Here is a 24,156-nt window from a genome sequence, read left to right as displayed (position 1 = left end):
CCACTCTAAGTCTTAATTTTCTCATCTAAATAATGGGAATAACAATAATATGTAACTCACACTATAAGTACGAAATGGACACGTCTTGTTTTTTATTATGAAATAGTTGTTTTCTTAGAGATTGAAAAACAAACTTGTATCAAAGGGATACTTCACTTTTGGCGTCTTATAGACTTTTCAGGCTTGGGCTAAAGAAAACTTAATTACTAGCAAATATTATCAAAAGTGCCTTTACCTACACTACTGGTAAGAGATCTTATGAATAAGATCTTGTAAGGGTTTTTTTAAAAAAACATTTTATATAGTGGATAAATTTGATAAAGTAGAAAGCTATAAATCAAGATTTAATAGATTTTTGTCTCAAATAGACAGATAAATAGAGATATAGACATGAGATAGACAGACAGATCTAGAGAAAGAGTCTATTTACCTTGAATAGACAGGATGTGCTCCCCCTTTGTACATTTTAATGCAAATACTTCAAAGGTCCCAACATTAGATCAACAAGTTCAAGAAGGTTGGTGATACAATCCAGTGACATGGAATGTATACAAAGGAGTGTTATTCAGAAGCAGATACCAAATATCATGACTTTGTCATAGTGGAAAAAATGGATTTATCTTCTACTCTAAGGTATCTGATTCCTTCATAAGCAAAAGAAGCAAATTAGAGAAAAAAATAATAATACTCCCCTATATTGCCTCCTTTCTGGCTCACATCATCCCAGATTCGCAACCTAAAGTCAACTAAACATGTTTTGGCTTTTCCTTCTCACTTCCTCAGAATGTGTTAGTCGTCCATAACCATCACCAAAGTGCTTAATGAGTAAGTGGAAATCAAATCCTATAAGCTAGCTTGAATGAAGGCGCCAATGATGAATAGCAGTTTGCTTTATCATTACCATAGAGCAAAATAAGAAAATCTCAAGTTTTGCAGGCACAATCACATGCAGTGTGAGAATTCAAGGTATTGCCAATGCAAGGATAGTCAGAGCATTGCCTTTGGATGGAAACACCTTTCAGTTTTTCCCTTTACAGTTCGCTAGAAGTATAAAATCTTAGGGTTGCAAAGATACTTAAGAGGCACCTACTCCAACCATATAGCCAATGTTGCATGAAGTTTTTATAAGCCTTGCAAAATGCCCTCTCTTTCTCCCTTTCCCCCAACCACAAGATGGCAATAGCCACTGGTGAACCCTTGCTCTGTTCCTGGAAACATCTTTCTCTGAACAAGAGAGCCAGCTCTGAACAAGAATTTGAAAAAGGACAGATACATGTATATGTATAACTGAATCACTTTGCTGTACACCTGAAACTAACACAACACTGTTTATCAACTATACTCCAATATAAAATTAAAAGTTAAAAAAAATTAAATTAAAAAAAGAGAGAGTCAGCTTTCCCTTAACTGACTTATTAGGCACCCCAGTACAGTTATTTTGGAATACTATTTCCTAACTCTAGTTTTGGAGCAAGTCCAGAATATCTAGTCCAAATAACTTTCAGGAGCACAATGAAAACTCTGAAAATATCATCAGTTTCCCATTAATTTTAGAAAGGACTATGTAACAAAATCAAACAAGTTAGGTCTTGACAAGTTCAAAAACAAATGGGGAGTCATACAGTAGTGGTATGGCCTCTTTTGGTTAAACCTAGTAAAACGATACTTGACTGAAACAGAAGATATTTAGCCTAAAAGAAAGACTTAGAAGCAGGCTGACAGCAGTCTTCAAATATCTGAGTGGCTGCTGTGAAGAAAAAAAAAAAAAAAAAAAGTTTAACTTTATTTTGAGCAATTCCAGTGGGAGAAATCAAAAGCAGTAACTCTATATTATTATAAGAAGGCCATCTACCCAAGGAGCAGGTTGCCTCCATTAATTCAATATATGTACCAGGCACTGTGCTAGGCACCAATGGACACCTGCTCACTGCCCTACACCTTAGCAGAAGAGTGCGATTTCACAGGAATCACATTTTGTATTGATAATGAGAGAAAACAGAAGTTTTACTACAAACACAGTGGAAATTTAAATGTCTAGAAGATTACCAGTATTTACTTTTCCCCATTTACTGGAAGATTTTTTCACAGTTTTCAGTGTAAAATAATGACATTAAAAATAGCTTGCAGGTTTATCATTACTTATTTTCAACTGAGTTAACACAGTAGATCATAAGAATGATTACATAAGCCAAAATTCATTTCAAGTTTGTCCTTAAATGTCCCTTAGTGAATTTAAAGGCAATGTTACTGATTCACCCATATAAGGAAATTCAGGCATTTCAAAGGTTTCAATAATTTGTGTGGTTTGACTACACTATAAGCTAGGCCATATTCAAGAGCCCAGCTTGTCCACTAATTGTCCAGGGTCCAATGGTTCCATGTGGTTACTATATATTTCAAATCAGGTTAATGGGGCTAAGGACCTGAATTCTTAATTTTGTTTAATTTTAATTGATTTTCATTTCAGTAGCCATATGTAGCTTGTGGTTCTCATACTGAACAGCACAGTTCTGGAGACAGGTGAACGATAACATATGTAATGCAGAACCTTTCTAGAGAAAAGAAGAGCAATGTTGACATTTCAGTCACAAGATGAAAACGAATATATAACGGTTTCTAAACAATTTCACTCAAGCAGAAATTGAATTAAATAAAAGAGCTCTAGGAAAATACTCTAAATCCTGCCACAGCCAAACGATTAAGCTATGTTCTGTATATAAGAGGGCTTTCAAAAGAGAATGATTAATTCCTTCTGCTTTCTTTAGATTTTTGCATTAAATTTCTTTTCTTGTGTACTAAATTATATCCTTTCCTATATTTTAACTTTTTAAAAAGATTTCTTTAGAGATTCACTGAGTTACATCTAATGAAGTAGTAAGGAGCTACACATCGACTCTCATTCAGTGCACTCAATAGAAAAGAAGAGATATCCAAAAATTGTCTTATCGCTATATAAAACCACTGGCTGAGCTGACAACAAAACCATTCCCGTGATTCTGGATAGAACAGTGAAGCTGATAACCTCAAGAAGTGGTCTCCAAAGCAGAGGACACATGTGGGGGAAAAAATACTAAAAGTTCTATTTATATTTAACTTTTTTAATAAAAAAATAAGAAATAAATTTAGCTTTAGTAATATTTAAGGCTTGGATTGACATTAATGCCTTCACTCAATCCACATTTCATATGACCATAATACTGATAAGGCACCAGAGGTAAAACTGGGAGTTTTAAGACAGAAATATTGACAGTGGTTACTTGGTTCCTATATTTGCTTTCACATTTCAATGTATTACCTTTTATATACGACCATCTACATGGATTTACAGAGTATATTATTTTAAATTGTAAAATATTTCCAACTCTTCATAATAAGATGGTGTGTGACCTGGAAAACCTTTTCCCACACAAAGATTTTCTGATTATCAGAGTGAACTACTTGCTTCTAAACTCGAAGATTAGTTATGCATTGCTGTTTACAAAAAAGGCAAATGTTCTAAATTTGCTGACCTGCTCTATGACAACTGGATGTCAGTAGTGTCTACGTAGCAGGTTTTTTTTTTTTTTTTTTTAATATATAAGCTCTTCCTTCAAAGTAACTGTGACACTTCAATAATCCATGTGAAAGCCTTCTGAAGTGAGCATTTTGAAAATGGATATTTGGAAATATTTTCAGTGTTCTGTGGGTTTTGTTGCCAAAAACTATAAATACTCACATAGCCATACAGTTTAAACTTGGAAATAAAATTTCCTCATCTGTTTGAAAATATTCCCCATGAAAGTCTGAGTGGATTCTTAACCTATTCTTTTAAAATATTAAGATGCCCAGCTTTCCAATTAGTAGGGACCAGCTGACTTCAGGTAAGATGAAAAACTGCCAGCTGTATTTCTGAAAATAACCTTGGCAAAATTGGTAGATGGAACTGAGAAATGAACACTGTTATTTAGAAAATATAGTCAACAATTAATTTCTTCAGTTGGGATTGACATATCCTTGTGAGGCATATTTTCAACTATGACAGACACTAAAACTAAATATAAAAATAAACTGAACTTAGAGACTTCTGAATCATTGCATTACTAAGTATTAAACTAAGATTTTGTTTGTTTGTTTTTAATTTTTATTGCAGTATAGTTGCTTTACAATGTTGTGTTAGTTTCTGCTGTACAGCAAAGTGAATCAGCTATACATATACATATATCCCCTCTTTTTTTGGATTTCCTTCCCATTTAGGTCACCACAGAGCATTGAGTAGAGTTCCCTGTGCTATACAGTAGGTTCTCATTAGTTATCTATTTTATACATAGTATCAACAGTGTATATATGTCAATTCCAATCTCCCAATTCATCCCACCCCCCCGCCTTTCCCCCTTGGTATCCATACATTTGTTCTCTACGTCTGTGTCTCTATTTCTGCTTTGTAAATCGTCTATTTACAAAGATCGTCTATACCAATTATTTCAGATTCCACATATATGCGTTAATATACGATATTTGTTTTTCTCTTTCTGACTTACTTCACTCTGTATGACAGTCTCTAGATCCATCCACGTCTCTGCAAATGACTAAACTAAGTTTTTTTTAAATGATGAAGCATAATCAATCATAACACTGTCACTGAAAATTTTTCAAAAACTGTAAATCAGTCAATTACATTGCTCTCATTAAAGATACATTTATTTTCATAAAATATAATCTACATTAAAACCATATTTCATATTTATCTCAACCCAATTAAGTTTTCTGATTTATAATATACAGAATATGTAACAAAAGATGCATATACTTTATAGCATAAAAAATATACAAGTACCATTGGTGGATGCTTAAAGCATTTTTACTAATAGAATATAATCAAAAAGTTTCAAGACCACTGTCCTAATGTTTCCTACTTTAAATAGTGATTTTAAAAATTCTTCCAATGGAAACAAAGCAAAAGAAAACCTTTAAAATAGCAATATCAATTTATTTGAATGTTTTTAATAAACTATTCTGTAGGAGAAGATTTTGTGTACTCAAAGCAAACAATGATATGACATAGGTGAAGAATTATTTAAATGGATACTGAAAACATGATCAAGTCCAGGTAGCAGTGATCTGAATCAGTCATAAAAACAGCCAGAATAATCCTGCAATCCAGTTGAGGGTGTCGACTCAGATCTCAATTTACTATGCCCTTCAAAAAATACTTATTGGCCTCCTAGACTCGATAACAACCCAAACTTGTTGAGAATTTATTCTCCTCACAAACTATCCCATGCCTTTCTAAAATGCTCCTGAGGCTTCTCTCATTGGTTACATACCACTTATCTGTTTCCAACATCAGACTCGCTATACTAGTTTAAGATACCTTGGAGGCTGAAAAGCCAACACACTGGAAAAAAAATTTTTAAGTGAAAAGTTTGCCTCAATTATAACTTTGAAATTTGTAACTCCCTGTGGTATTTACAAGAGAAGAATGTTAAATATTGGCAAAATAAAACCCAGTAAACACGAAGAGTGTCTCTGTTTCTAGTGATGCGGATTTTCATAGACAGGCCCCTACACCCTGCAAATACGAATCGTGGAAGATACGTCCCAAAACAAGCTGGTTTACACAATGATCCTTGGGGTCTGTGACAGAAAATCTGTGACAAGGAACAAAGGCGAGCCAGTGCAGATGAAAAACGCCCTGAACAAGAGCTTTTCTTTCTGTTTCCCAAGCAATAAAAACATCAGTAGAAGCCAGTTCCTAGTCTCCAATTCACCTCACTACAGGGAAGGACTGAAAGACCACTGCTGGTCCCAAGTCTGAGGATGTGGTATGGACCGGCGGCAGGTACCTAGAGAGACCAGCACCAACTCCAGAACCTTAGAGAAGTTCCAGGCCAGCCCTATGTCAATCAGACTACCTACCAAGGGCCTCAGGGGCCCAGCCTAGGACACCAATATCTCGACTCCCAACCCTAGGACCTGGGCAAGTAAAGGGGTCGAGGGATCCAGAGTTTTCAAAACATGCATTTTGTAGATTCAGTGTTTGTTGATGTTATTTTTTGATCATTGAACCTCTTTGTACAACATTTTCAAATGAGATTCATTGAACTGTTGGTTGTCTTACAGGGTATGTTTTTCTGTTTTTTTCCTATAGGAACTGAATAAATGCAATGCTCCCATATATAAAGCCAAAAGTTACACATTCACCCTGATCTTTGTTTACCAGAATAGAGGATAATATTTTATCTTGAAATAACTTAGCTTTATTTGAAAGCTTTAAAAAGACACAACTCTCAGAAAATTGATAATCCTGATGCAATGAAAATAAATCAATCTTCCAAAAGGCCACCCAATAAGACCATCTAGTCAAATACATAGATGTGCTATATGGAAGAAAAACAACAAGATAATTAGAGGCAAGCAGCAACTGTAACAGACTGATAAAAAAATATCTCCTTGTTTCTAGACAGACTGTTTATTGAACCACCCAGGAGCACCACTGAAACAAGGCTATACAGAAATGAGCACATACAGATCAATATCCACAATATGACACCCATGCAGGAAAAATTCTACTCTGGCTAAAAGACAAAGCTTTGGAGCTATACGCCATTGGCATGGAGATAATAATCAGGCTAAAGATATTTACCAAATCAGTAACTGAAATTCATATCTTTAGAAACGCCAGAACCATCCAAAGGGAAGTGGGAACTCAGAAAAGTTCAAAACCATAAGAACAAACAGTGAAGGGAGATGAAAAGAGGATCTTGACCTCTGTGACTTGACAAGACAGAAGCACTTCATTGACATAATTGGGTCACAATTTGGGGGCAGGGAGTGAAGGAAGTGAGGGCTGTGCAGAGGGTTGGCTACGTGGAGGTGTATGGAGATGTGGGAGTGGGGACGTGTGGGGTACTGAGGAAGAGGGGGTCATGGAAACATGGTGGGGATGTGCGATGGGCTTAGAGGGACGTGGGGGATTTGGGGGGGGTTTCATCGGGGGTGGGAGGATTGAGGGATATTGTGGTGGGAAGTATGGAGGGCAGGTGGAGGTGTGCGTGGAATGTAGGGGGATGTGGGGAACTGTGCAAGATTACTTGGGTAGTGGTGGGCTGCGGGAGTATTTGGCAAAAATTCAAACTGAACATGTAGATTACTACATTTATATGAATATTCCCTATTTTAAATAAATCAAGCTGACTTTCCTCATAAATTCATGGAAAGTTGAGATAGCCCAAGTACTTAAGGTCAGGAGCTTTATTGTACATTTGTTTCAGAGCATTTGGGGACCTCAGAGATAGATTACTGAAAATGAAATGAGGATGTCATCACACGTCATCTCTGAAACTACAGAAGACAAATGACACTAACTTGAAAAGATACACGCAGCCCAATGCTCATAGCAGCATTATTTACAATTGCCAAAATATGGAAGCAACCTAAGTGTCCATCAACAGATGAATGAATAAAGAAGGTGTGGTGTGTATGTATGTGTGTGTATACACACACACACACACACACACACACACACACAATGTAATACTACATAGCCATAAAAAGAATGAAATGTTGCCATTTGCAGCAACATGTTTGAACCTGGAGGGCATTATGCTAAATGTAATAAGTCAGGCAGGGAAAGACAAATACTGTGTGATATCACTTACATATGAAATCTAAAAAATACAACAAACTAGTGAATATAATAAAAAAGAAGCAGACTCACAGATACAGAGAAGAAACTAGTGGTTACCAGTGGAGAGAGGGAATGGGGAGGGGGCAATATAGGGGTAGAGGGGAAAATAGGGTTCTTATGGGATTATATGAAATCAACTGTGTGAAACTTGAAAATTGTAAAGCACTACAGAATTTAAAATTCAGAATTTCATTCAATAAAAAAAATAGTTAAAAAAAAAAGACAAGTGACAGCCTTATTTCCAGAAGTATGATCTCTCTGCCTGTCCCTTACCAACCAGAGTTCCATGAAATCAAGTATGGAGAGGAACTGCAAATTGGAAAAAACACACCAAATACACACATTTCTGTTTCAGTTGCCTGTGTACAGTTTTCTCCTTTTTTTCAAAATCTCCTAGCCATACTTTCTCTATTGCTTTTCTAGCAGATGGCAGGGTGTCTGAATGAATACTATCAATGTTTCAACAAGCATCATACTCCATAAAAATGTGCATAATTTGGTTGACCCCTCTTGGGACTGGTTTCTCACTTCAGGGCTATTTTAATTTCCAGCCCATTTTGAACAATAGGGTCAGCCCTTGACTAAAGCCAAACTTCAGACATAATTTTAGTTTCAGCCTTCTCTTAGTCCCCAAATGAACAGTTATTCTGCACAAATTTCATTTTCTATTCCTCTTTCAGTTCATTTGGCAACATTCAGACCTGCATAGGAGATTTTTTTCCCAGTAAGATGCCTCTTGTTCACCTACCCACACAAATACAACATATTCAAAAGTATTATATTTCTGAGCTTCTGATTTCAGAGAACTTTATCTCTATGTTCTTACCTCTGAATTGTTAAGGTGACATTTGTGAGTTCCTGAAAACCAGCCATCACTTGAACATTGGTCAATGTCCACCTTCTGAAGATTTATGTCAACTTTCATGACACCCCTTAAAACAGAGAAAGACAAAAAGAACAAATTAATTTGAGCCTTTACAATATCTAACTCTGTATTCTACCCTAGAAATCAGCCAAATCAGCATAAAGAATGCACTAAAATTCTTCAAATTGCCCACCCATATTCATCTAAAGTGTACCACGTGTAGCTACAGACAGAATAGAACAGAATCATAAAGTATTAGTTTTATTAAGTCCGAAAGCAGGGACTCTGTATTGTTCACTGTTTCAGCTCCCTGGATAATGCCTGGCACACAGTAGGTGTTCAATAAATATTTGCTGATTGACTGAACTCCGGACAGTATTACTCTGGACATGGTAGCAAAGTCGACTCTGAAATAACACCTGCTCCCAGTACCCCTTCTATTAAAGTAAATTTTTTAAAAGCCCTTATTTCTTTCTACTCCTATTTCCCAATGCAGGGCCTGGGATGGGAAGGTTGGGGCAAGGGGGCGGGGGAATGAGTTAAGAGGGGAAGACAGTATCAGAAAAAAAGCATCTCTTTTCTCTGATCTTCTATCACAATGACTTTAAGCAGTTCTTTAGGTCTTCCAGTGTTACAAACGGAACAGATTTGCACCATCCACAGAAGTGCCGTTTAGTGTTTACTCTTTTAAATCTAGAAATAAAAACACTGCATTTCACTTACCCATTTGAGAAAGGTCACTAAGAAAGAGAACTCACAAATTCAGAGCCAAAAACAAAATTGCAAAGAAAGCTCCAACTTTACCTAAAATTCCTCCATATTTGCCAACCAATCTTCCTATATTTTCCTAAGATCACTCTCTCCTATTTTTCACCACCACCAGCACCCCTAGCACCAGCAGTAACAGACCTATCTGTCCTACACTGAGCTATCGCACCTGGACTTACTTGAAATGAGTATTCTGGGGACTGGCCCTGAAGCCCAAAGCTCTACAATGACTTTTTTTCACCAGGTTGAGTAAAGCATAAACACCCCACTAAAACTCGCTAAATGTAAAAACACATTTTCAAGGTCCCATGTCCCCAACTTAAACTATTTTCGTTATGATATTATTAAATATGTACAAACATAAAGGTGGGCTCAAATTCCTTATATTATAGCTTTTCTAGCTACAAAACACACAAAATAGCAAAACAAATGAAAAACTATAAAGCCAACAATTTTTAAATTTAAAAAATTAACTTAGGGCTTCCCTGGTGGCGCAGTGGTTGAGAGTCCGCCTGCCGATTCGGGGCACGCGGGTTCGTGCCCCGGTCTGGGGGGATCCCGCGTGCCGCGGAGCGGCTGGGTCCGTGGGCCATGGCCATTGAGTCTGCGCGTCCAGAGCCTGTGCTCCGCAATGGGAGAGGCCACAACGGTTGAGAGGCCCGCGTACCGCAAAAAAAAAAAAAAAAAAAAAAATTAACTTAAAAACACCAATGATTATGTTTTGCTGAACTAAATTACCTCTCAGAAAAGAAATATGGTACCAACTGCTAGTTCAGCAAGCCTGTTGTACCACATGTTATGACTCATTTTTCTCATCTCTTTTCTCCTTTTAAACTACTGTGAAAGCTTCTGACAGAGTGGCTTAATGTCATTTGGGCTTCATCTAGAGTGAATAAATCATTTACTTTTTAAGGCTGCCTCTGTTCTTATTAACCTGTGACAAAGTATGTACTATGTTACCTAGTGCTAACATGCTCAAAAGAGACACAAAAACAAACAGGCACACCAAAACCTCCCATCAGTATTTGGTTATCCAGACAACCCAGAATATGTGCAAGTTCATTTTTCAGAGGATCACTGAAAGGAAGACCCAAAAATTTATCATAAAAACCTTATAAATCCTTCAGAGAAATACCCCAGTTTGCAAAATACTACTATTGTGGACCATAATTCCATAAAACAAATACTATTCATGTGATAATTAACTGAATTCCCAAGTGACCTAATGCCTTAACCCAGTTAGCTCTTTCAACAAATATTTATTGTCTGGTATGTGCATATCAAGATAAGAGATGCCATGGAGATGAACCACATAGGTCCTGCCCAAGGAACCCCAAAGGTTTAAGATGCCTTAAAAAGCATCAGAATATTTCATGGAGAACGGATGCTAAATTCTGAGGAATGTGGAAAGTTATCACTTGGGGTAGAACAAGTGTTCCACAAACATTGGTTGACTTGCTGTCTTCACCAACCAGGACTTCCCATAAAACTGTGTTCCATATAGGTCATGGCAATCAGGACAAGCTCACTCTGGGCTCTATTTATGGTCTTTGGAAAATAACATATTCAGTTTTTCATTCAATAAATTACTTACTGAGCACGTACTATGAGCCAAAATTGTTCTAGGTCTCTGAAATACATTAGTAAGCAGGAAAAAAACAGTTCCTGCCTTCATAGACCTTAACTCTAGTGTGGGACAGACAAATAATAAACCAGGGCTATAATAAATAAGTAAATTACACTTCGTATTACAAACTAAAAAGTGCAATGGAGAAAACAGAAACAAAAGAAAACACCTTCAAGGAGGTAAGAAGGATGGATGGGAGTAGGTTAAACTTTTTTTAACGGGTGGTCAGGGTAAGCCTCACTGAAGTAAGATTTCTAAGTCAATGGTTCAAGGTATAATCACAGCAGATTCGTATTCACACTCTAAGTTACCAGCCATCTTCCTCAGCGACATAAAATTTCCCACTGGACTACCACTATCCACTACATTTTGGTATACTTGAACGGCTTATAAAGAATGTAAGTAGGGGCTTCCCCGGTGGCGCAGTGGTTGGGAGTCTGCCTGCGGATGCAGGGGACGCGGGTTCGTGCCCCGGTCCGGGAGGATCCCGCATGCCGCGGAGTGGCTGGGCCCGTGAGCCAGTGCCGCTAGGCTTGCGCGTCCGGAGCCTGTGCCCCGCAACGGGAAAGGCCACAACAGTGAGAGGCCCGCATACAGGAAAAAAAAAAAAAGAATGTAAGTAGGAAACTAATAAAAATATGTATTTCTGTTTGTTCCACAATCATTAGTAATAATAAGGTCAAGTTTTCCTCCACTATCTTGCTACCCTTTAGGGCAAGATAATGGAAATCTCCAAATCCTCCAGAGCTGGCTCAGGGTCACGGGTTAATTTGGGACTCCAGGAGGATGCAATTACTCTGGCCCCTTGCTTGAGAAACCTGGCTTAAGAAATTGGTATCTTAATGGCTGAGAATTTCCCCCCTTAATTCCAGGTTCCTATACAGGAAACAAAAGGTCACCGCAGACTTGAAACTCAACTCAGGAAGCTCTCTGGGCTCAGAGTAAAACCGCCAAAGGTGGGCTTCCCTGGTGATGCAGTGGTTAAGAATCCGCCTGCCAGTGCAGGGAACACGGGTTCGAGCCCTGGGCCGCGAAGATCCCACATGCCGCGGGGCAACTAAGCCCGTGCGCCACAACTACTGAGCCTGGGCTCTGGAGCCCACGAGCCACAACTACTGACCCTGCATGCCACAACTACTGAAGCCCATGTGCCTAGAGCCCGTGCTCCGCAACAGGAGAGGCCACCGCAATGAGAGGCCCGCACACCGCAACGAAGAGTAGCCCCCGCTCACTGCAACTAGAGAAAGCCCACGCGCAGCAACGAAGACCCAACACAGCAAAAATTAAATAAATAAATAAATAATTTTTAAAAACCCACCAAATGTAATGAGCCGTGCGTTTAGCAGCTGGAAATCAGCGCTGACTCTTCTTCGTTAGCGCCTGGGCCTCGGTGCCTGGAGACCTACAAAGCCCTTGGGAAGGCGCCGTGACTTTCTGTGGCGGGTGGGGAAATGGAGGCCTGGGTCATTAAGCGGAAAGAGAATGCTCTCTCGGTTTGGAAAAAGCATTCAGCCACAGCAACGCAAACACTCAAAGCCGACGCACACCCGGCGGCAGAACTTGGGCCCGCGGAAAACCCCGCCGCGCCTGCGCCCTGTGTCTCCTGAGCGAGCCCCTCTGAGGCGGAAGTGCTGCTCCCACATCCGGTGAGCGGGCACCGCCGGGAAACTCTGAAGGCGTGGAAGTGGCTGACGTGTGGTGGCTTGAGGACCGGAAGATGAGGGCCGACAAGAGCCTGGTAAGTGGCAGCCAGAGAATGGAAAATATAGCAAATAACATTCCCCAAACCTTTAGGTGCTTGGCTGAGCCGCAGACTAGCGTTTTCCTCCACTTCTCTTTCTGACTCCTGAAAGGCAGCAAAAGCACCAAACAGGATTTATCCTCCAACCAAATTTGGAATTTCCCTGACGTTCTCTCCCCATGAATGGGGCTTCCGTCCTTACAGTTATCTGGTGGATAACTTGTTCGTTCTGAAACTCACCGCCCAAATCAAAACAATTGCCAAGTTCCATAGATTCTACTCCCTGCATGCACCTTGACCCTTCCTCTCCATTTCTGCTATTTCTGCCTGGTTCAGATCTTCATCTCTCAGAGAGCTAAAAAATTTTTATAATAGTTTACTAATTTGGTCCTGTCTGGCATTGCTCCAGGTGAAGATCTCGGTTTGTAGGCCCTCACGTTTATGCGGTTTCGGGTCCTTCTTTAAGAAACAAATACAAAACTATGAATATACATTTTTATCACAATATGACCTTTGGCCCTACATGCTTATGTTACAAGTGCTGGTTGGGTAGTAAGATCATTACCAGAAGGCATTTCTATACCAGAACTTAGCTATAGACAGAAGTGACTACAGACTACTTTAATATATATTACTAAATTATCGAGAACTTCCCCTTAACCAATTTCCAGTAATGCCCACAGCCTAGGGAAAATGTAATGGAGGCAAGTTATAGTAGAAAGAGTATTCAATTGTATCTTCCTTTTGCAAATTTTACAGAAAACAATTGACCACAAAATTCGTTGTTAGTGCCTATTCCAGGGCTTTAGAAAATTCCCATGCAAGCAAGGGGCCGTAGAGCTTAAGCATGAAACACTGCTGTCTGTTTAATCTTTGAAACTTGTAAATATGATCCTCACAATTCCCTGCTTAAAATCAATATTTCCCACTCTCCTGAAGAATGAAATCCAAGCTCCTTGCTATAACATTATATTCAAGCCCCTCCTACTTCTAACTTCTCCACCCACTCACTTGCATACATTCTTTGTTCCAGACGATTCAGAATTACCTGTGGGGTCCTAAATCATGCTATCTCAAAAAATCATTCTTTTATAGATACCTTTATATCTGAAGTTCCTTTGTCTCAGTTGTGCTTCACCTATCATAGCTCCTACCTGGCTCCTTTTTAAAGCCTTCTGTGAACTCCAAGTCTCATTTAGAAACTGCTTCTCTATTCTCCCCATAATACACTGTGCTTACCTTCTTCATATCATTAGCACCTTTTATTATAATATTGGATTTTTAATGATGTTTTTCCCACCAGACTAAAATTTCCATAGCCCATGTCTTTGTAATATTTTCCCTCAACTCCTAAATCAGCGCCCACCTCCCCAAAATTAACCTTGAAAAATTGCAGATGCTAGAGAGATGTGAACAGTAGCTAAAATAACCATGACCAGAGAGAGAGAGAGCACGTGCACGTGCGAAAACCCAAGGAAACAGAAAACTATCATGGACTGCTATGGGTGAATGAATGGAAAGAAAAACTGGATATGTTGAAGGAACGTTTTGAAATTCTTTTGTTTCTTCACCACGTTACCTTGGGCCATAATTTTCCTTCTTCATCACTACAGAAATTGACAGTAACAACCCATTAGTCAATTTTGATGGGGAATCAGGGCAGAGGTTCTGCCAAAATAAAGAGTTGATAAAAACAGATGCTGTTAGACCAGCTGCCATCAGTCATTTCCTCCAAACAGTAGATAACCAGAACAGGACCTGGTGCCTAGCAGGGGGTTGCTTACATAACAGAAGCCTAAAACGTATGGCACTGGCTTTGGGCCCAGGCAGAGGCAGAAGCTAGAAGGGCCTCAAAGAAATGGTTAATAAAAGTGGGAATATGTTGGTTAGTCTTAAAGGACAGTGTAGAAATGATACTGGAGACAGAAGAAAAAGCAACCTTTGGTACATAATAGTTGGAAAGTTTGGCAACACTGTCACCTATAAACCAATGAACTTATGGATATGTCTAAGGAAGTTTCTAGGTAAAATGCAGAGAATACTACCTGGCTTTTTCTAGCTGACTGTGATAGAATACAAAGAGAAAGGCATGAACTAAAGAAAGAGTTGCTTAGTCTTGTTTTGTTTTTGGCTTTTTAAATTTTTTGATTGTGGTAAAATATATATAACAAAATTTACCATCTTAACCATTTTTAAATGTACAGTTTAGTAGTGTTAATTACTTCATATTGTTATGCAATCTGTCTCCAGACTTCTTTTCATCTTGCAAAACTACAACTCTATACCCATTAAACAACAATTTCCCATCCCCCTCCTCTGCCCAGCTCCTATATTCGAACCACAATTCTAACTTCTATCTCTAAGTATTTGATGCTTTTAGGCATCTCATGAGTGGAATCATACAATACGTGTCTTTTTTGTGGCTGGCTTATTTCACTTTGTATAATGTCCTCAGGTTTCATCCATGTTGTATCGTGTCAGAATTTCCTTCCTTTTTAATGGAATAATATTGCATTGTATGTATATACTGTATTTTGTTTATTCATTCATTTGTTGATAGACAATGAGTTGCTTCCATCTTTTGGGTATTGTGAATAATGCTGTTGTGGAGTTGATTAGTTTTGGGGTGAAATTTAGAGGAAATATTAGAGTCAGGATTTGGAAATAAAACTTGCACATCCCCTGTCTATTCTAGCAAAAGATTCTCAGAATATGAAATGGCTTCAGAGCAAAGAACCACCTCAGGGTGGGTCTGGAAAATCCTTTGTTAAAACTTAAGAAAGGTCTAAGGCAGTGTTTCATAGAGGCGCTCAGCTAGACTAAAGGACTTCTGATGGTCTTATGGGTATGCCTCATAGACCCTCGCTGACAAACAACAGGGATTCTAAGATTCGCAAGGCATTATTAGCACAGTAACCACAGGACCCAAGATAGAAAACTTCCTGTCTTAAAGAGATTTGTAAATGTGACTTCTGTCTAATAGAATGAAATCCAGTAAGATTCATAGGAAACCTACGTTTTTCAATGAATAGCATAGGTAGGAGCACTATCATCTTGAATTAAAAAGAAAAGAGAGAGTGCAAAATTTTAAAAGACACTTTCCCCACCCCCACCCTTCTATGGGCAAGAAGCAGGCTGAGAAGGCCACTCAATTGCAAATATAGTCAGTTTCTTAGGGAAAAGGAAGGGTAGCTCAGAGGACAGAATCAAGAGGCCAGAGGGTAAAGCCAGGACCTTAAGAGAATTTTCCCAGGGAGCAGGACTGGTCCTAATCAAGGAATTGGCAGTATGTGTTGAAATGAATTTCAGAATTGCTATAGACTAGTAACTGCTATGTGTATCCTGTTCCCCTGCTTTTTCAACTGAAGTGTTATTGTAATTGTCCTATCTCGTTATCACATGTGGATGTTTCAGGGATACTGGGGGCAGGGGACAGATAATGTTTCTTTACAGGTCTTTAAATTGAGAGATACTATACTTGAACTATACACATAGCACTCATGCTCATCTGGGTCTCATTCAGTTGGCTAAGCCCTGACTTCAAGACAATATCACAGTGAGATAAGACTTTGGGGGTGGGAGACTTGAGAGGAGTAAGTGTATTCTGCAGATAAGAAGCCCTACTACCCTATTACCCTGCTGGAAGTAAATGCAAGGTGCCAGGTGGAGTAAATGTGGAAAGAGAGTTTACTGAGCAGTGCCCATGCATCCCCCAGCTATTCCAAACTTCGCAGCCCAGTTGCCAGATATATGAATGAAGAAGCCACCTTAGAAGTGGGTCTTCCAGCCCCAGCCATGCCAGCTGACACTGCATACACTAGAAACAAACCACTCAGCCAAGCCCTTCCCAGATCTGTGATCCACAGAACTGTGAGAAAAATGCTCGTTTTATGCCCCTAGGTTTTTCAGTAATTTGTTATGCAGAAATAGGTAACTGGAACAGCTAACCAATATAGACACTGTATATGTGGAAAAGATACAGTGGATTTAGAGGATATAGCTACCAAGGGCATACATGCTGCCAAAGGCACGTGTGTGTGCTTGTGTGTATATTTATCAACAATTGACATAAGAAAGAAATAATTGTTGGAAATTCTGACATACCTCTGAGAAACTGATAGATTGAAGAGAAAGAAGCAATTAGCAAATATCTCAACAGTACAATTAAGCTGTAGACTTAAGCTATTTAGGCATATATAGAGCTCTTCATGTGACAAATAATTCACTTTTTGTTTTAACATGCACAGAATATTTACTGAATATTTACCAAAAATAAACCAGAGATAATATTTCAAAGGGAACCTCAGATTCCAAAGGATCAGTGTCATACGAACTATGTCCTTTAGTCATAATGCATTAAATTATAAATTAAGTTTCTTAAAAGGATAGCTTAAATATACCTCACATGTTTGGAAAATTAAAACAAATTCCTAAATAACCCTTAGGTTGAAAAAGAAAATTAATGAATACTTAGATTTGAATGGCAGTGAATACACTACAAGTAAAATAAAATTCTGGAACAAGGGTTAGAGAAATGACTGAACCTAGGGCTGGGGCAGGGAAAATGCAAGGTACACTTAAAGCATCATTTTCAGAAAATAAGAACAAGGGCATGTCAAAAAGACACACAAGCCAACTTAAAAGAGTTCCCAATTGTCGAAGCTGGAGTAGTTTGAGCAATGAAATAAATAATGATAATATCGGATTCAACCCCCAAAATAAATATCCATAAGTCCATACTCATATGAATAAATGATTAAGTTAATAAATGAGGAAGAAGACAGAACTCTTTGTTACAAAAGAATTCCAACTCATACATTTAGAAGGAATGAGGGAAATAGAAAATCATCATTAGAATACCACATTAATAATTGTTGCAGGCAAGACCTGCTGATAAATCCTAAAATTAGTGGGAAAAACATTAAGAAGAAACAGGATATTTGAATAAGCTCAAATCATCTCCCCCAAAACATTTATTAATTACTGTAGTGGTTTTAACATATGTCCAAAATTCTTTGATACCCCTCCCTCCAGGAAGAAGTGAATTCACCTTCCCTTAGAGTGTGAGCTTAACTTAGTGATTCACTTAGAATAAAATACGGAAAGGGAAAAATAGTAACTAGAATGGAGAAACCTGGCAAACACCCCAGGAACCAAGTGACCAAGGTTAACATCACCAGTAATAAGACATATCGATACTATGTACTCTGTGGTGTGATGCAATGAGAAGAGCATTTCCCCTCTATTGTATTCTTCCCAAAAGCCCATAACCTCAGGCTTATCATGAGAAAGCATCAGACAAATCCAAATAGAGGGATATTCAACAAAATACCTTAGCAGCACTCTTCAAAAGTGTCAACTGATAGTTGATAACATAAGAGAGTATTGTTTAAAGGCAAGGAAAGACTGAGAGACTGTCACAGATTGGAGGAGACTAAGGAAATATGAGAAACAAATGATATATTAGTTTGCTAGGGCTCCCATAACAAAGTACCCAGACTGGGTGGTTTAAACAACAGAAACGTATTTTCTCATAATTCTAGAATCTAAAAGTCCAAGGTCAAGGCATCAGTAGGGTTGGCTTCTTCTGAGACCTCTCTCCTTGGCTTGTAGATGGCCATCTTCTCTCTGTGTCTTCACATGGTCTTCCCTTTGTGTGTTCCTGTGCCCTAATTTCTTCTTATGAAGACCCAAGTCATATTGGATTAGGGTCCATCTTAATGACCTCATTTTAACTTAATTAGCTCTTTAAAGGTACTGTCTCAAAATACTGTCACATTCTGAGGTACTGAGAGTTAGGACTTCCACATACGAATTTTGGGGAAACATAATTCAGCCCATAAGATATGGTATCCTATTTTGGATCCTGGAAGAGAAACAGAGCATTAGTGGAAAAACTGAGGAAATCTGAATAAAATCTGTAGCTTAGTTAACAGTGTTGTACTAATATTAGTTTCTTAGTTTTTAATAATCTTATGTAAGATGTTAATGTTATAGGAAGCTGGGTGAAGGGTATATGGGAACTTCCTGTATTGTCTTTGCTAATCTTCTGAAAGTCTGAAAGTATTTCAAAATAGTTTAAAAATTTTTAGTTATAAAAAAACTAAATTTCTTTGAAAAGATAAATAAGGGAGACTCAAGAATTAAGGAGAAAATATGCAAATAAACAGGAAATAGGCAAATAAACAATACACAGAATGAAGATACAAAGGAATGTTTTTTAAAGCTATTATTATTTTTAAAATATATGATTATTTTGTAACAAACTTCTAAAAACTAGAGGAAATGAAAACAATGGATAAATTGATAGAAAATATACAATGCCAAATTTGCCACAAAGGGAATATAAAACTTGAATACAACCATAAGCATAGAGAGTTTTAAATCATTCACTTCCCAGAAAAGCTTCAGGCTTGCGAACATGGTTTTGTATATGAATTCTACCAAACTTTTAAGGAAAATTTCTTTTATTTTTACAAGTTCTTAAAACCAATAAAACCCAAAATTATCCAATTTATTTTATATGATTTTGATTCCAAGCCACATGAGGACAATATAAAAAAAACAAAGTCCCATTTTAACTCTGCATATAGATCCAAGAATCCTAAAGGAAATCTTGGCTAAGCAAATATTAAAATATATTAAAATAATTATACATTATGACCCACTGGAGTATATCTCAAGAATAAAAGGATGTTTTAAATTAACATCAGAAAGTATATCAATGAAATTCACAGCAATAATAGAAGAAGTTAGAAAAATTATATGATTGTTTTAATCAATGTAAAAAGGCATTTTACAAAGTTCCAACACCTAATTTTTTTAATGGTATACTAGAAATTGAAGGATACTCTTAACTTGGTAAAACTTGCCTCTATCAACCCTATACTTAAAGGAAGAACTTTTTCTTCAAGATGTTCCCTTTAAGTCGAAAATGTTTACTATCACTGATGCCGTTTAACATAGTTACTGAAAGTCACAACTAATTCTGTAAGAAAAAAAAAGAAATGAGATATAAAGATCAGATTATTTGTAGATGATATGACTGCTTAGCAATAAAATCAACAGACAAATATGAGAATAAAAAGTTCAGCGGGGTTGATGGATACCAGATCAATGTACAAAAATCAATAGCATTTCTCTACACCAACAATCTCCAACAAAAGTTATAACTAAAAAGATGCCATTTAAAATAGCAACAGAACCCATAAATTATCTAGACGTTAACTTAATCAAGAATACACAAAACCTTTATGGAGAAATTTTGAAGCTCTATTGAAGGACAAAACAGATGATCTGAATAAATGGAGACATCACATGCTCTGAAAGGGAATAATTTACTGTATTAAAAATGTCAATTCTCATCAAATGGAGCTATAAATTTAATGCAGAACCAATTAAAATTCAATATAGATTTTTTTTAGAAACTTGATAGCTTACTTTAAGTAGAAAAATAAAAGTCAGCTTTGAAAAGGGGAAAGAGGTAGGCTTTGCCTAAGCAAATATTGAGACATACTACCCAACCACAGCAATGAAACATAACAGTATTGACCAGAAAACAGACATGGGAAACAGTGGAACAAAACAGAGAGCTCAGAGACATACACATGCATATAAGGCACTTATTTGTATGATAAAGGCTGATAATGTTGGGAACCTGGCTCACTGAATGGATAAAAATAATAACAGGATCCCTACCCAATATCATATACCAAGGTGAACTCCCAATGTTAAAGACCTGACTGTGAAAGGTAAAACTTTAATGGTAGTAGTTGATTATAAGAGAATATTTTTGTGGCAAAGCATTGAAAGACTTCTTAAAATGAAACCCAAAAGCATAAACTGTAAGGCAAAATTTTGACTAAGTAAGTAGCATCAGAAATTTTTTAAAATTCCATTCAAGGGGAGATATTATGGGCAAAGTTACCTGAAAGATGACAGATTGGGTGATATTGCAGTGTCTAAAATTGACAAGGAAATAATATCTAGAATACAGCAGGATCTCTTGCAGCGAAACAGAAATATAGGAATCACAATAGGAAATGGGCAAAGGCTATAAACAAGCAGTTTACAGAAAAGTAAACCCAACAGGCTTACACGCACATGAAGAGATGCTTAAGCTAATTAGTAGTCAGAGAAATGCAAAGTAAAACAATAGTGAGATATCACTTTACATTCATTAAAATGGCAAAAAATTAGAAACCTGTATGATGCCAAGTGTTGGCAGGAAAGTGAGGCTATAGGAGCCCCTGTGCCCTGCTGGTGGATATGTAGACTGATGCAGCCTGTCTAGAGAGCAACCTTGCAATATTTTGTAAAATGATATTTACCCCTCCCGGTGACCCAGAAATCCTGCAATTCAGTTTATCTTTCAAGGAAATTCTCATGCAGGTCCATAAAGGGGCGTATAAGCTTACCATAGTGTCATTGTAATGGCAAGGAACTGAAGACTATCTGGGTGTCCATCCCTAGAACTGGACAATTTCTACATGCTATTTAGCAGTAGAGTCCTAGGCATCAATGGGGAAATGGACTGGTTGTATACATAGCAGGAAGAGATTCTTAAAACAGAATTGTATAAATAAAAAGTAAGCAGAATAATGAGAAATATAGCAATTATTTAACTGAAATGATTTGCACACAAATAGCACATGAACAGAAGAGCACACTTCACAGGTTAGTTGCTAGTGGGGTGGGATCAAGGAAAAGAGACTTTTTTTTTTTTAAGGGACGAAGAGCAATTTCCTTTCTGTTTCCTTATAACTGTAGAAGACTGTAGATTCATGTTTCAATCATCTTTGGGTAACTTCCTCACTTGGGGCCTCTCATCCTCAGAAAACACTGCTCACAAAAACATCTCTATCATTTAGCTCAAACCCATAACTACAAGAAGTACAGGAGAACCAAGAACACAGTCTGATTCCCTCTAGATTATCTTGAAGAATTTGACAACAGTCTGTCTTAAAGCAAGAAAATGTTCTCCCACACTACTTTGCAGCTGCCATGTCCAGAGAAGCTTGCCAAAGCTTGACATAGTGACAAATGTCTTCCTCTGTCTGACTTCTTGTTCTTGGAAGGCATTTTGGCAATCAGGTCACACCTTCCTTGGGAAGATCTGTGTATTTTGTGTGGGGAAAATAACTCAAGTTTGATTTCTAAAAAGAGAGAGAACCAATAAATATGAAGTAAGGTCAATCAGAACATCAGTTCTCCATCCACAAGTATACAATCTTTGGGGCTCTTGAAGGTGATCCTTTTTCAAAGTTAAGTGCAGCACATATCTTAAAGGTGCTAGGGTTTAAAGTTTGATAATAGATGATTGTCCCCCTGAAAAATACATTTTGAGTTTGCTGCTTTTGCAAAAGTAGCTGACTAATGTCTCATTTTATGGTTTTCCTTCACTGCAATAATTTTGAGCTACATTCTATTTCAATTTTAAATGAAGAAAGGACAGTTTATTTTATCAAACACATCCACAGTGTTCTTTATATCACCTCTTTGAATATGACCATTTCTAAATGGGGTGGAAAATCCCTTGTCAGGGAACCCACTACAAAGAGATCACCTGTCTTGACTCGTTTTATTCAAATAACACTTCTATAAAAGAGCAAGTACTTTTCTTGATTTATAGATGAGGAAAATAAGGTTCAGAAAAGTTATATAATATGTCCAAAGACATACTTTTTTTAATTGCTAGGGGAGAAAAAATAAGAAGAAAGTATATTCTGTCAGAAAATAAATGTCTAATGTGGACACTAACCTGTCTTAAAATATAACGATTTTCTACCTTGAGTTTCCTGGTGATTTCATTAAACAAGTCAGTTATGCTTGGCTACAATAGCTAAGTGAAAATAATCTTTTTTGTTAGTCATTTTTAAAATCATTATATTTCTTTTTTCTGTTGGTTCTTATTCATATAGCTCTTCAAGTCAAATTACCCATCTGATAATCTGCAGTTTTTTATTCTAAATGACTTCTTTGTAGACCCTAATATTTTATACAAAAGGTACAAATTAGCCGTTCATAGTAACTTTTCAGAGAAAGATATATAGCTTGTGCCAATGAATTCTTCTGATTTAGAAATAATAACAGTAAGCAAGGCTATAAATATAAAGTAAATTTTAAATGTTCCCATTGGAATTTAAATTAAAGTACTTTGGTTAGATACCCAAGATATGAACTAAATATAGGATGTACTTGTATGCTTATAACCCTATGTTTTAAGTTATCATTTATTGGGTACTCATTGTGTGTCATACATTATGCTATACACCCTTAAAACACCCTCACTGAACTGTTATGTGACTGATATTATTCTCCCCAATTTATATTACGACTATATATGGTCAATATCATTCTCCTAAATAATAGTTGAGAAGTTTGGGACACGAAGAAGTGAAATAGCATACCTAAGGACACACACCTAATAAGTAAAATAACTGAGTATGATGTCCATAACTTAGGTATAAGGGTAAGGAGACTGGTCAGAAGACCTAAGTTTGAGTTCTTGTTTAAGTTGGTGAGTTGAGCATGTTTCTCCACCTCGTCCCTCCACTTTAATGGCAGTAAATAGATACAAGAGGGAATGAGAAGAAGTAGTTGACCAGAAATTTGACATAATTCTTCAGCACCATACTGATGATAAGCCAGAGTGGTGGCAGCTAAGCCCAGGACATGCTCAGGAGAAGGCTGGAACAGAGGTGGAAACTATTCTTTAAGCAGAGTTTCCAGAAAGATTTTAAGCTCAAAGTCAACAGGTATCAAGAGTGGAAGTAGAAAATGAGGCAGACATCAAGGTGATGAATTGAAGGATTTCCTTCTAAACAGTTACACGAGTTGGCACATCCTCTCCTTGCGTGCAGTGATGACATTTATTCCCAAGCTAAAAACCAAGATCTATTCTGTAAAGAGATTGAAAGAAATGTCTGGAAAGAACTAAAACTTCTAAATGGTTATAGTTCTCCCAGAGTAAACGTCTAGGGTGAGCCAGAAACTGCCAGCTTCCTTCTCAGGCATCCTAAAATGAATGTTGAAAGCCTGACAGTCAAGGGGAGGCCTACTGAGGAACTAGGCTACTCATCTGCCGTAGGAATCCATGCCATCTAGCTATATATGTTTACCTAGCCCTTCAGTCATAACATTGATGGCTAATAAGGATCATATTTGAGATGAACTGGTAGCATAAAGGAGAAGAACTGGTATGAACAAGCAAAATAACTGAACCTGGAACAAACAGCAATAATTCAGGGAACAGAAGACAATTCAATAGATATTTTAATTAATATCTCAAAGAGATTTAAGAAAATGAACATACAATTATGAAAAAGAAATAATTAGAGCAAGAAAGAGTTCATGGAAAGTAAAAGTGAGTGCTAAATGAAAACTAATTTAATTTTTCAAAAAGGTAGAAAAAATAAAATCTTCTAGAAAGTAAAGAAAAAGAGATGAAAAATGAGAGAAGAGCTAAGAAATACAGGGATCAATCCAGA

General features: G+C 37.3%; 1 protein-coding gene across 1 annotated transcript in view; it reads right to left on the bottom strand.

The window, feature by feature from the left end:
- Nucleotides 1-24,156, bottom strand: part of GPR158 (G protein-coupled receptor 158) — a 329,361-nt gene that overhangs the window by 290,649 nt on the left and 14,556 nt on the right. Inside the window, exon 2 of the mRNA XM_019933175.3 lies at nucleotides 8,493-8,598. Within this exon, the coding sequence (XP_019788734.2) occupies nucleotides 8,493-8,598 (106 nt within the window). The remainder of the gene's footprint in view (nucleotides 1-8,492; nucleotides 8,599-24,156) is intronic.

This window comes from Tursiops truncatus, chromosome 2 (assembly GCF_011762595.2).
Source record: "Tursiops truncatus isolate mTurTru1 chromosome 2, mTurTru1.mat.Y, whole genome shotgun sequence".
NCBI classification, from domain to species: Eukaryota; Metazoa; Chordata; class Mammalia; order Artiodactyla; family Delphinidae; genus Tursiops; species Tursiops truncatus.
Note: the sequence above shows the minus strand (reverse complement) of the source record. Positions and strands in the feature narration are given on the sequence as shown.